Below are 13,154 nucleotides of genomic sequence, written 5' to 3'. Positions count from 1 at the left end.
AAGGAGGAGAAAAAAAAAAACTTTCAGTTAAGGAACTTGCAAATATCTGGCAAGAATCTGGGAGCTCTGCTCAACACTAAATGCCCTATTTTCACCCAGCAATCAGACTGAAGCGTAAATACATTCCCTATAATGGAATCATTAATTAAGAGCAGAAAGAAATGCCAGAAACTTAGGAGAATGATGCAACACATAAGTGGCAAAACCCCACATATCCTCATTGCTAGCATGTTCATCAGAGTACTGTCACAGTTCCAGGGCAGCTCCATTAACTCCAGCACATGCGGAGGTGCCCTGTCAGGCAGTACTCGGTCCTACAGGTTTGTAAAGAGAAGTACTTCAGGCATCTGGCAACGATGCAGGCCGTATCCTGACTTACAGGCTAAGCATGTACTTTTGACAAAAACAAACAGAAAACTATCACAAAGACTTCCACTACATGGAGTAACACAAAGCAGCAGCAAATGCACGTGATAGCAGACTGATACCTGAGTACATGAAATATCCAAGTGCAGGGATGCAAAGGTGGACTTCTCAGCACCTCTCTCACAGAACAGCTCTCAGAATGGAATAACCCCTTTGAAAATAATTAATATTTAGCTGAAAATCAGCTTGCTACTTCATGTATGTAATTGCTGTCTAGTGTGCAAGCTAAAGAACCGGGTGTAGCTCACGCACGTAACCACAAGCATTTTTATTATAAGGACAGTTCTGCAAATAGTTCATGTAAGACATCCATTTAAACTCTGAAGTAAGGCAGTCCCACACCAAGACAAAATACGAAAGAAAGAGTGCACAAAGTGCCTGCAGCACAATGTAACTAATATCCGTATAATAAATCTAATCAGGCAACCAGGAACTCATTCTAAATGCAGTAAGATTAAGATTTCAGATGCAAGATGCTAGAGTAACATCCTCTGTGCATTAAAAAAGAGCAAAATCTGAATTTTTTTTTTATATATTTGATACATCAAGTTATTAGGATTCCTTTATTTTTATTTTTTATTGGAATAACGAGTTCTAAGTTTTTACACATTGTCATTTCCAGACTGAAAAATACTGTGCTGCCAGCAACCTTCTTTCCAAGCATCCCACAACAGAAGATAAGATTCACAGTTTTCAAGCACTTAAATGCCACACCAGCCTTCAATGACGATTCACAAGAAAATAGTATCTTGTGATCTTTTTCTTCTTCTCCCATAAGTTTTAAATCACATTACCACAAAATCGGTAAGAGTTTTGTAACCGAGACCTGATCTTAAATTTGAATCTCACTCCTTCTGCTTGTTAGGGACAAGCTCATCATGCAAATGATGAGGTCTCTCTTTCTCAGCCAGCCAGGCGTTTACTCAAATACCTTCACTTTGGTAAATGGAGCACGTTGTAAGATGCAAAAGAACACCAGATGGGAAAAGTTCAATATAAAATGTTGTAAATATTGTGCTTAAGCTGATGGAGCATGTTTATTGCAAATCTTTCCAACAAAGTGTTCCACTTAGCTCAGCTCCTTCTTGGCCTATAACATCTGTTAATAAGAGATCCTGGGAAGTAAAGAAAGAAAACAGACTGAGACTGCACAAGCACCTTGCAAAGAGAGGAGAAAATCAATCTTAAGATCTGATAAATCAAAAAAAAATGTCTATCTTTAGAATCACGAGCAATAAAACACACTAGCACATACAGGTGAAGGAATAGAAGTGATATATCACTTCTATGTCGTGCTCATTCAGAGATTAAGCAAGCATTCAGCTTAAAGAACTAATTACCACCCCAGCAAGAGTTTATCCTGCAAGGAGCAGATGTAGCTCTTATAGAAGCTGTGTTACACAACTGAAATGATCCCTGATAGCTTACTGCCAACAGCATCGTGTGGTGCATCACCTGTGTCCCCTAGTTCGCAAGTACAAACAGCAAGTGTTAACGTTTCTCTCACTTCTGAGCCTACAGCTGAACAACATGCAGTTACAGCCTAAGTGGAGATGAACACACAGCACAGAAAGAAGAGCACGTGTTGTTTTTCCTACCGTTTGCTTTTTATAGATACAGGTACTGTTTATTTATGGCACAACACTTATGCAGATTTAAAGAAAAAATCTTTGTTGAGGTGCCAAGTTGCAAATTGCTTTGCATATTTATCCTAACATTTGGGATTGCAGGTGCAAGTCTCTTTAGAAGCTGTTCAAATCCATTTTTTCAGTCTGTGTGACAGATGTTGAACTGGCCTCCATTTTGCCACTGTTGCCAACGGATTTACGTAACTATATTTCCATATTGTCACACAGATACTCTTAGTCACAACACTGTATGCTGTCCAGTAACAGCCAACGATTGCCAGGTAAGATACAGCCTCCAAAGTGCTGCTTGCCTGGAACAATATTCTGAACAGCAGGACAATGGTAGGAAAAAAACGTGGTTCAAAGAAATAAAAGAAGATTTAGAGAGGCTTAGGTAGGTCACGTACAGTTTTCTTCCCGTAATTTTCTTCCCCATAACTCTGCTGCGTGAACGTTTCTCCTTCTTATCAGTAAAAGGTTCAAATTACACAAAAGTTTTATGATCTGAACAGGATCCCTATTTTTCAAACAGATTCAAGTCCTAGGAGGCAACTTGATGTTAATCATCTGTTCAACACTATGTATGTTTCAGACCATCTCTTACCAGTTTTTCTACTTTTTTTCCTGTATTTTACACTGTTTTACTTACTCTACTTACTTACTTTTTTGATGTAATCATTTGCCTAGCTGACTTGCTATTAAATGCCTAAATGAAAGTTACGGGCTTTTTTCTTCACCTGGTAGCTTTCTATTCTTTCATTCAAGGGACAAGTAACAGCCCTAGCAGGTTAATCTTTCTGAAAGCCCTAAGATCAGCACTTACTCCTTAAACACAAACAATTTCATTAAGATGTTAACACTAGAGACTACTAAAACCAAAACCATAGTTACCAGATCTAGGCATGAATGTGGAAAGTGAAATTGACCGCACAACAGCTACAAAAACTATGAATGAGAGAAAGAAAAAAGTACAAATATCTTTGCTGTTAAATTAAAAAAGTGGAAGACCAGAAGCTAAAAATGACCCGGTGGTAAGCAAAACCAAAAGAATCCTGAAAAAATTGTCAGACAAAAAAAAACTGATCTGTGTGCTCAATAATTAAAATTACTGACAGATAGCAGTTGCTTTTTTGTTTATTTCTTATTAAAGCTTCTCCCAGCTGGTGGGGAGCCCAGCTGCTCCCCGAGCCATCCTGCACACCGGGACGTGCAGAACGCCGGTGGGGTAAACGGGCCTGCTGTCAGCTGGTGGCGAGAGACGGCTGAGGAGTGGCGTTAGGAGGGGTCCTAGGCAAATCGGAGGAGATTTTCACGCCGTCACGGTGTGAGAGATAACGCTCGCTGTCAAAACCACGCAGCTCTCCCGTACAACGCGTCAGAAGAAACAGGCCGGCTGCTTTCGCGGCGCTTTCACCCAGCACTCGCCCCTCAGGAGGCCGACCCGTTCGCCTCCGAGGGAGCAAAGCGCCGGGGTCTGTCCGTAGGCGCCTCAGCACGCACAAAGGAAAGCAAAGAAGCCATCTGAGCGGCCAGGGCCGCCCCCGACGCCCTTGGCGTTACTCAGCCCAGCAGCGGGCACCGCAGCGCTCCTGCCGCAGCACCGCGCGCAGCCCGGCCCCGCCAGCGCCCCGAGGCCGCGCAGGCCCCTCCGGGCCGGGGCTCAGCCCGCAGCCCCCGCCACGAACGCGAGGGGCCCGGCCCGGCCCGGCCCTTCCCGCCCCCACCTCCCCTCACCTCACCTGAGCCGGGCGCCGCCGCAGGCCGCGGCCCCCCCCGCGCGCCCCCGCCCGTCTCCACAGCGACGGCGGCGGCTGAGGGGAGCGCGCGGCCGCCCCCGCCCCCGCGCAGCCGCGCTTCGAACCCGCCAATGGGCGCGCGGCCGCGGCCCCAACGGCCGGCGGGAGGCGGGGCCCTGCGCGGGGGCCAACGGGAGCGGCGAGGGGCGGGGCGGCGGGAGGCCACGCCCCCCTGGGGGGCAGGGGGCGGGGCCAGGAGGGAGGGGAGCGGCGGCGGGGCCGGGGAGCGGTAACGGGGCGCGGGCACGGAGCCTGGGACGGCCGCGCGGGGCTTCCCTGCGGGCGGCGGTTCCGCAGGGCCCAGCAGCAGCTGTACCGCCGTGAGCAGGTCCTGCAGCTTGCGACAGCACCGGGGGCGGAGAAGCAAGGGCAGGTGCCTGGCGCTGAGCTCCATTCTCCTCTCCCCACCGCTTTCAGCACTTGGCTCTGTTCTTTTCCATCACTTTCCATCACTCTCTTTCTTCTCTTAGTTGGCTCTGTTTTTACGCTACAGTAAGTGCGGAATAAGGGGTAGGGTTGTAAATGTCAAGGGGTACAGTTCTGAAAACCTGCGCCAGGTTTACAACATAAATAAAACTGGAGGACGTTTAAGACAGAGGGAGGTAAATCCTATTCTCAACTGTACTGACATCTACATAAATTCCTACTACTGCCCCCTTACAGCTTTTTATGCATGCAATACATAAAAGCTCTACCCCAGCGTCAGAGAGGAGATGGTATTCATAGGGCAAAGAGGTGGGAGATGGAGACTGTCACAGAGCAGATGAGAACGCAGGCGCGCAGCTCACTAAAGTCAATAAACTCAGCGCCACTACAGGCTCTACTGACGGGGAGCAGGATGACTTGCCTTACGATGGAGACGAAGGACTAACCTGTAAATACAACAGTAATTCAGAGGATCTGCATGACCGCATAGAAAACATTTCTCATATTTTGAGTTTATCCTGTTCTGAAGATAACAACAAAGCAGCAGCAGCAAGGTATGAAACTCATCCCCAACCTGAAGGCGTCAGGGATTATCACACAGCTACCACCCCAACAGCTGGAATTTCGGCTGAAATGCCTGCAAGTGAAGCTTCCTTTAAGAAAGAAGCGTCAGACAGGGGTTTTGGTAAAGCAGATGGCAAAGAACATCTAACTAACTCGAAGATGTCCAACGTCCTCTTGCGTCATTTTTCTGAAGGAGAGTTACTAAACACTTGTCAGCTAATTGAGTGTGAGACCATACCAGAGACGTCCTACACGGAAAGTATTGGTGAAACTACGAACAAACCTGAGGCTTACGAACATGGCAAACGCTCTTTAACACCTGAACAATGGGCAATGGAATTGGAAGGGTATTATTTAGAAAAGCATGAGGATGCACACACGGGTGGGAAAAATCCACGTGTGCTAAATGGAAATAAATTTGTTTCAAAGAGATCTATTTCTTCTACTGTTAACTGCGGGTGCAGACATGACAATTCACAGCTGAGTAACAAGTATGAAGATACATACCTCTCTCACAACACGAAGGAACAGAGAGAACTGTTTAAGAAAACCGTTTCATCTCATAGGCTCATACATGGCCAAAGCGAAATTCACCATTGCCTTCCTGACTTCTCTAAAGTTACTTCAGAACTAAAAGTGCCAAAAATAAGTGAAAATATTAAATCAGTTCCTACAATCGACCGAACAAAATCCTTCCCTATTTTGCTCAGTCAATCAGTAACTGTGGACAACATTCTAGAAAATAACTGTTTTCATTCTGTTGAAGTAGAGAATCAAGAAGAGATGAGCATTCCAGAATTGTTTCAACAGCTCAAGGTAATTAAGATGCTTTAAAGCATTGTTAATACTTGTCAAGAGTGATGTTTACCATAAAAAAAAGATTCTGTGTCAAGTAAAATGTAACATGACTAATTCACAAAAGCATTCCATAGCTATCAGCAAGCGTATCTCCCTTCTGTCAATAATTGCTTTCACAGTTTTGTGGGACCAAATTTCTACAGAGCTTTCATGTCCAAACAGTTAATGATGCACTGAAGTATTATTTGGGATTGCAAATCATCCTACCATTAGGCAATTATTAATTCATTCTCTTATCTCTAAGAATATGAACATTCCCCCAAACTGTTGTCACCTTTATATTGTACTACCCATTTACACAAGTTCTCTGAACATAGATTTTCCCTGACATTGAGTTAAAGTATTTATATATATATACATATAAATCCAGCATTTATGCAGTGAGATATTATCCATACTGAAAACACAGCAAATTATGTGGTGCAGTTATAATAAGCATCTCATTAACAACTTGTACTATGTATTTCTGAATTCTTTAGTTAAATGTCCACGAGTGTTCTATACCCTGTTTCTCTACATATTCCGTTTCTGTAACGGAAGTTGTCATTTTAACAGATACTGCCTCAGTCGGATTTTGCAAGTCCAAGGTTCGTTGTTTACTCAGGAGGCGCTGGGACATCTTCTGAAGTCTTTACAGCACGTGTTCCTAACAATACACAGGCTACACAAGATTTGCCTGATCCAAGTAAATAAAATTGCAGTAACTATGCAAATGACTCATTTAATGCAATTTGATAGTACTTTTGGGCAGAAGTTTTTGGCAGAAATTGTAACTGATCTTCTCTTGTATTATATAGGATTACCACATGGGACAATGGTATCAGCATTTCCAGCAGCTGGTACAGTACAAGTACACTGTCTAAGTCCTTCTAATTTACTGCCAGAACTAAAACAAGGAGAAAAGATGTCTCAAATACTACAAGAACAGACAGATCAACTGAAAATTAAAGTAATAAAAAGCTCTGTTTCCATATCTATTTTGCATTGATGCTCAAATTGTATACCCATTTGGAATGCTCATTTTTAAAATCCAATATAAAAGTCTAGTATTTTCTCTTGAAGGTGGAAGATTTCACTAAACATATGACCCACGAGACATCCCTTTCACAAGACAATTACCTGGTAAATTAATATATTTTCAATAATCAGAAATGTTCTTGAATTGTCTATAGACTTAAAATTTTCTGGCAAGATATTCAATATTTTCCTCAAATAGACATTTAAAAAAAAAGATTTTTAATCAATCTCAGATTTAAATTGAGTTTAAGAAGCAAAAATTAAATTGTTCAGCACATGGCTGGATTAGATTTCTTTTAAGGATTTACAATTCAAACCTATCAGTTAAAGGCCTTAAATTGCCACAGAAGCTATGAGTTTTGACACATAGAGTATCAGTTCTGAAGTCAGTTCAGTATTTTACTTGTACATAATTGAGCAGCACAGTGTACGGGGTGGGCATATGAGATGCAGTCCTGTTCTAATTCAGAGCAGTAGCCCAGTTCTTACCAACATCACTGCAAATGGCATAACTATGCTTACTGTGACTTACTAATGAAAATGTAATTTACTACTGAATTATTTCTCACTGGTGAAGACATTAAATCAATTGAAAAAATACCTTGATGCCTTGGAAAGGAGTTACTTAACTGCTAGAGAGGAGCACCATGTTTTACAGCTGCAGAACTACAAGGACAAGTCTATCCACGTTGGAGAGTTTGATCCTGAAAGGTTAGAATATAAGTGCTAAGTATTGCATCCGTATATTTTCCATATTTTGAGTGTCTTAGAACCATTACTTCATTTATCCATTAATATTCTTCAGAGGTGAAAACATTACCTTAATATTACATGGAGTAAGCTAGAAGTGATTTGGCCAAAATTCATGTCAAGCTTTACATATTGCTGTTATAATTAGGCTAACGGATTAATTCAAGTACTTAAAAGAGACTCAGTGAACTCCATTAATTTCTCTTCCCCCCCCCCGAATATTTAATGCAATGCCAAATATGGTTATCACAGTAAGAAATACATGTTTCACTAGCTGTGTATTGTGATTGGTTTTAGAAAGGTGGAAGGGGAAATATTTAGACTTGGCATGCTGCTTGAAGACATCCAAGAACAAACTGATGATGGCAAATACAGCTTGGCTCCTTCACTTATTTCTGATGAATCTGCCCATTCATTGAATCCTCTTTGGGAGGTAATTATGAGTTTTATCATTTAAAGACTACATTTTACAGTTTTACTGAAGAAAATCTCAAAACAGTGCAGTTGTATGTTTTCCTCTAATATTTGTAAAGCATGACAGTTTTGGATAGCATGCCACTTCAAAGAAATCTTTTTACCCATGAAATATCAGCTTCATTAATTTTGTTAATTCTAACAGAAAATTAAGAGAGCTTTCATAGTCACTATTTTAGAAACCAGTCTTCTCTGAATCCCAAGCTAGAGGCATTCAGAAAATGCTGGCTGGTAGAAGTCATGTACTTGTGATACACTGACCATATACTACCATCCTATGGTTACTTTGTACAGAGCTCAGAAGTTTCAAGCATTACCGATCCTCCAGAAGAAACCACATTTCTTCAAAAGAACAGCAAGGGAGAAAATACAACTCAGACAAGTGACGTAATCCCACACACAAATCATCTGTTTTCTTTAGAAGCTGAAAAGTGCAATCTCTGTCCTCACATGTAAGTGTAAAACAGACAGCTATTGAAGCTATTAAAACTTTTTCCATAATTATTTGCTGAGTACAGAAAGTCAGGATGTCTAGAATATCTGAAAGTAGGTAGAACATTCCCAGATACCACTTATTAGAGAACTCTAAACACCCAACAATTCCTTCCAGCCTGGCATTTCTACTTTGAGGCCTTTCCTGAAGCCAAACCGTTACCAGTAATCATATCTCTGCACAAAAATTTATTGCAACCACACTAATTCAGGATGTGAAACACTAGTAAAAATACAATATTGGTACAGAAGAATTTGTATTACTTTTTAATTAAAAAAGTGAGGGATGCAGATACTTATATAATTAACCATCAAAACTTTGTGAAATGACACTAGAGACCATCTCCACCCTTTTAGAGAGTATTTCATACACGTTAATCATCTCAATGAGATTAGGAAAGTAAAACAAATGTTTTTTCCTTAACCAATTCAGGTTACAAAAGAGAGCTGAATCAACTTCTGGAAGAGAAATGGAGCCTCTGGGAAAAGGTTATCTGCTAGCAAGCAAGCACTCTTCCAGTGTAATGGTAGGAGATCTGTTTGCATATTCATTTTGACTTAGATGAACATATTCAGCTTTAAAATTATTTATGGAACGTTTTTCCCCTTATTGCACAGTGTGATGGCTGAGCTTTTGAGATACTACAGTCTATCATAACACTGCTGAATTGGTTTCCAAAGGAAAAAAATCCGAACTTTTGAGATTTGTGATCAAGTTCACTTCTCTTAGGAAAGATTTAGCTGTGTTTACTGGCCTGCCTTTGTTATTTGTTCAGAAGGCAGAAATCTACTGGCAATTCCTTGCTTACAACATTTATTTTAATTTTGAGGCAATGAGAGAGGTGAATGAATATAGGCTAATCCTTCTCAAAGCTACGTAAGACTTCCCACACTCCCAACTTCACAGATTAAGAAGTGTTGTTATGGTGTCCAGTCTGCTTTACAGTTACAGTTGTAATAGATGAAATTGTAGAATTAATGGCAACTAAAGCAATACAAAAAAAATGTACACCCGATGCTACTGTTCACACTTATCCTGTTTGATGAGTACGCAGTAATATAAACAATACTGTCAGTTTGTTTTGCTTTCTGGGTGCTACAGAGATTCCTTTCACCAGAAGAAAAAGGTCTTAGATTCCATACTCAGGGTACGTTAAGTCAAAAATGTAACGCTGATGAAGAAAATAAGAAAGGGTAAGTGTATTGTGTTTCGGCTAGTCATAGACACTTTTCTACAGCTAAATGAACTGATACACGCATGTGCACCAGTCTGTCTCTACACTGGATTCTGCCCAGAACACTGAATATTTAATACGTATAAAATACAAGGATGACCTGTTTTCAAGAGTATTACTAGTTAATCACATAAGGTACACGATGCAGCAGACTACTGGAGAAAGGGCAAAACTCCCATCAATTTCATTAAAGATAGGAATATGTTCATATTACAGTGGTCCAGTGAGATGGGCTTCTTTAAGGCCTGTGGTACTTACATACCACGAACAAATTTTAATAGTGCATGAAAAGAGGCAGCTTTGTGCCAACCTCCCCCCACCCCTTCAGTGATAAATGATAGCACTCTGAATAAGTAACTACAAACTATTCAGCAACTACAAATATTTGAAATTATCATTGTCATAAAACAAATCTGGTAGGCCTGGAGGGATATTTGATATTTTTATTGATTAATTGATTATTATAAAATATTTTTAATTGATTAATTATTGATAATGCTGCATATAGTTCAAGTGTAAAGGCCAATCTGTAGAGTTTCATTTACAGAAATGTCAACGTGATAAAATAATTCTACGTGCCTTATCTGGGAGTTTGAAGTTTTGGCAAATTAAATCTCTATCCAAAGTCACATCTTATGATAACTTGCAGTGTAGACTACAACAATACTCTAAGTTTGCTGGGAGAAGAATGCAAGCATAAGAGAAAAATGCTCTCAGACTATTTTACTGAATAGATAATGCTTATCTAGTAAAACTCACCTAACTTCATTTTTTCCCCTCTCTATCGTTTAAGAAAAAATAACTCAGTCTTCTGATCCTTGTTTTCATGAGTGGCTGGAAACACTTCCAAATAAATTTGAGGATACTTTATGCCCTGTTGAGAATACATATGTCAAATATGGCAAACAAGGATCTTTGATCTTGTTCTGTCAGAAGGTACATCCCAAATATTCCTCTAATTCTGTAAAGGCCATGAAATTAAAACCTTAACTTAGCTCAAAGTTACTAAAAAAACTATATCGTCTTTACCATTGATAATATTGTTATAGCATGTTTAAACACTTATATGTAGATGTATACCGTTGTATGCTACGTTGCTATTCAAAACTATAGTTATTACTTCACTTTTAGGCATGTTTAACTGCTCTGATATGGCAAGGTCTTTCTGACAGACTGTATTCTTGGACAAGAAGTCATTATTTTGTGATTAGTTAATTTCTCATTTAAGCTTCTACTTCCCACCTTTTCAGAATAGTGAGACAGTTCTTTCTGTAAGTAAATCTGATACCTTCTCTGTTAAGAACTGGTCAGACCTTATTTTATGTTCATAAGACTCATACAGGTATTAAGATAAAATTAAGATATCATTCTGTTTCCATGCTCAAAGAAATAAAAACATCCAGGAGAGGAAAACTGGAGTATGTTCAATCTTCATTCAGAGAAAACCAACTGATTTATCAGATACAAATCTGAGTAAGTAGCAGTGCGATACAAAGGTCAGAACCCTGTACTTATACCTCCTATTCAATCTTGTTAAGAAATGCATTCCTGTCACATCTCAGCAGTGTGAAAATTGTTTTGGAGTTTCAACAGATGTTACTGCTTAGCACAGCACAAGGCAGTAAGAACACAGTTGACTTTTGAGCAGACCACATCAAATCCACTCTTGGTCAGTGACAGACCAAGAGGCAACAGACAACCTACAACAAAGGAATTGCCATTTAGATACGAGAAAAAAGTTTTAAGTCTGGGTACAACCAAATATTGAAACAAATTTGGTAATTAAAACATTTCACACTAAGATTTCCACTTTCATTTTTGGGATTTAACTTTGTTATTCTGCATGAAAATCAAGAACGTTTTCTTAATCTTTCTTCCATTCAGAATAGAGACAGACTGGAAGTGTTCTCCTTCCTCAGTCCAGCTCCTAATAGTTTCACCAAATGTAAACCAGAGCCTACACAGGCTACTGTGAATGAACTAATTAAATCAGCTGTCATCTAAGACTCCAGTTCTTAGAGGTTCACTAGGCATCTGTAAGCATTTCGTTCTCTTAGGGCATCTTAACTTTATCTTTCTAATGTAGAATACTCTGAGGATGTCTGACAAACTAAAAGAGCAGCATGAGCTGTATTAGATTTAGCTTGAAATCTCAGCATGTGGGCTGTTCATGCTTTGGGCCTACCTTTTGTCCTTGACTTCTCCGTGATGTCCTTTCACTTTATTACAATACACAGGGGCCATTATTCTTAATGCTGATTTGTGCAATAACTAAAGCAGCGCCATACTATATCCTCCCAACTTCTTTGTGATGTTCCTCTTGGGCTGCGTTGTTTTCACAAGTGATTTTAACCTCCAGAACAAAAACCTAAGGACAGTGAGAGGGTGTGTTTAGTTTTGTAAGGACACTTCTGGGACTGGGAACAACAACATCTGCATTTGAGGCTTCAGGTTAAAGCTGAAAGCCAGTCTTTACAGCTCTATGCCCACCTGTAAAATGGAGGAAAAAGAACTTATTCTAACTGCAGTATTGTTAGTGGCTGTGAAGGGCTCAGAAATTACAGTGCTGAAAGCCCAATAATTGTTTAGGTACACAAGCCAAAACTTCTAATATTTCAGATTTTTAATATATATTTTGGGGATTTTAGGCACTGATTCAGAAGACATCTCAGCCTGTGATTCTTATGGTTCACAAAGTGAGGAACTGATGGAACATGAGACTGAGAGTTACAAAACATTCAATACAAGATTACGGCAAGAGAAAAAAGGTAAAAAGATTGCAAAAAAAAATACCAAAATCTACACAAAATATCCTTGCTTATAGTATTCTACTTTTTAAACATGTCTTTGTTTTCAGGATTTATATTCAGATGCCCTAGAGAAAGCAGTTATCAACTCAAACACAGGAATTACAAACAGTCTGTTCAGTCTTGCGCCCTGTGTAGAAATAAAAATTCTGGTTCAACCTGTAAGTATGGTTTGTTACAGAAATATTTCAAATTGTGGGCTAGATCTTAAGGAGCAAAAAGTCATGTTGCACATGTACCAAGAAAAATTTAGCTTAGCATAAGAAACAGCACTACAGCTAACCAGTACATGGGTATAGGTCTTGCAAAGTGAAATTAGCAAATCCAACCTTTACACACCTGCCTGGGTTTAATCCTTATGCACGACAGCTTTAACCTTCTCCAGTTCTGAAGAGTCCTGTATTTCACTTCAAACAGGAGCATCTCCAGCGCCGCATGGAAGAACACTAAAATTGGGCATTACCACGCCAACCTTTTCAGTACTAGCTGGTACTGAATGTAGCACAAACAAGTATTGAAAGGAAATACCAGCTCTGCACTGAAATTGTGTGTCATGCAGCAGAGTTAGGGAATACCTATTTTTTAAAAAACATTGAACATCTAGGTTTTAAATCAATTATCTTGGACTCTATACTGTAGAAAGAAATTGCAGGCAGAAAAATTGAATTAATAAGTTAGCTA

The 13,154-nt window shown here is 39.9% G+C and overlaps 2 protein-coding genes across 4 annotated transcripts in view; one reads left to right on the top strand and one right to left on the bottom strand.

Annotated features, from left to right (window-relative positions):
* GPSM2 (G protein signaling modulator 2) overlaps nt 1–3,948 on the bottom strand; it is a 25,953-nt gene extending 22,005 nt beyond the window's left edge. The window contains exon 1 of one of the 3 annotated variants that reach the window (XM_083846742.1): nt 3,794–3,948. The gene's annotated coding sequence lies outside the window, so the exon portion shown is untranslated. Of the gene's footprint in view, nt 1–488; nt 508–3,793 lie in introns of those variants that run through there. The other 2 variants (XM_083846740.1, XM_083846741.1) reach the window with 2 other exon arrangements.
* The window catches only part of AKNAD1 (AKNA domain containing 1), a gene marked incomplete at its 5' end in the record, with an annotated part of 18,372 nt that overhangs the window by 1,384 nt on the left and 3,834 nt on the right, over nt 1–13,154 (top strand). The window contains 13 exons of the mRNA XM_083845959.1: nt 2,283–2,335; nt 4,577–5,656; nt 6,254–6,383; nt 6,496–6,647; nt 6,761–6,820; nt 7,293–7,426; nt 7,763–7,898; nt 8,234–8,391; nt 8,865–8,958; nt 9,534–9,625; nt 11,054–11,139; nt 12,315–12,434; nt 12,524–12,634. Of these exons, the coding sequence (XP_083702085.1) occupies nt 2,283–2,335; nt 4,577–5,656; nt 6,254–6,383; nt 6,496–6,647; nt 6,761–6,820; nt 7,293–7,426; nt 7,763–7,898; nt 8,234–8,391; nt 8,865–8,958; nt 9,534–9,625; nt 11,054–11,139; nt 12,315–12,434; nt 12,524–12,634 (2,406 nt within the window). The remainder of the gene's footprint in view (nt 1–2,282; nt 2,336–4,576; nt 5,657–6,253; nt 6,384–6,495; nt 6,648–6,760; nt 6,821–7,292; nt 7,427–7,762; nt 7,899–8,233; nt 8,392–8,864; nt 8,959–9,533; nt 9,626–11,053; nt 11,140–12,314; nt 12,435–12,523; nt 12,635–13,154) is intronic.

Source organism: Anser anser (genome assembly GCF_964211835.1).
Source record: "Anser anser genome assembly, chromosome: 8".
NCBI lineage: Eukaryota > Metazoa > Chordata > Aves > Anseriformes > Anatidae > Anser > Anser anser.
The sequence above is the reverse complement of the archived record's forward strand: the minus strand, read 5'-3'. Positions and strand labels throughout refer to the sequence as shown.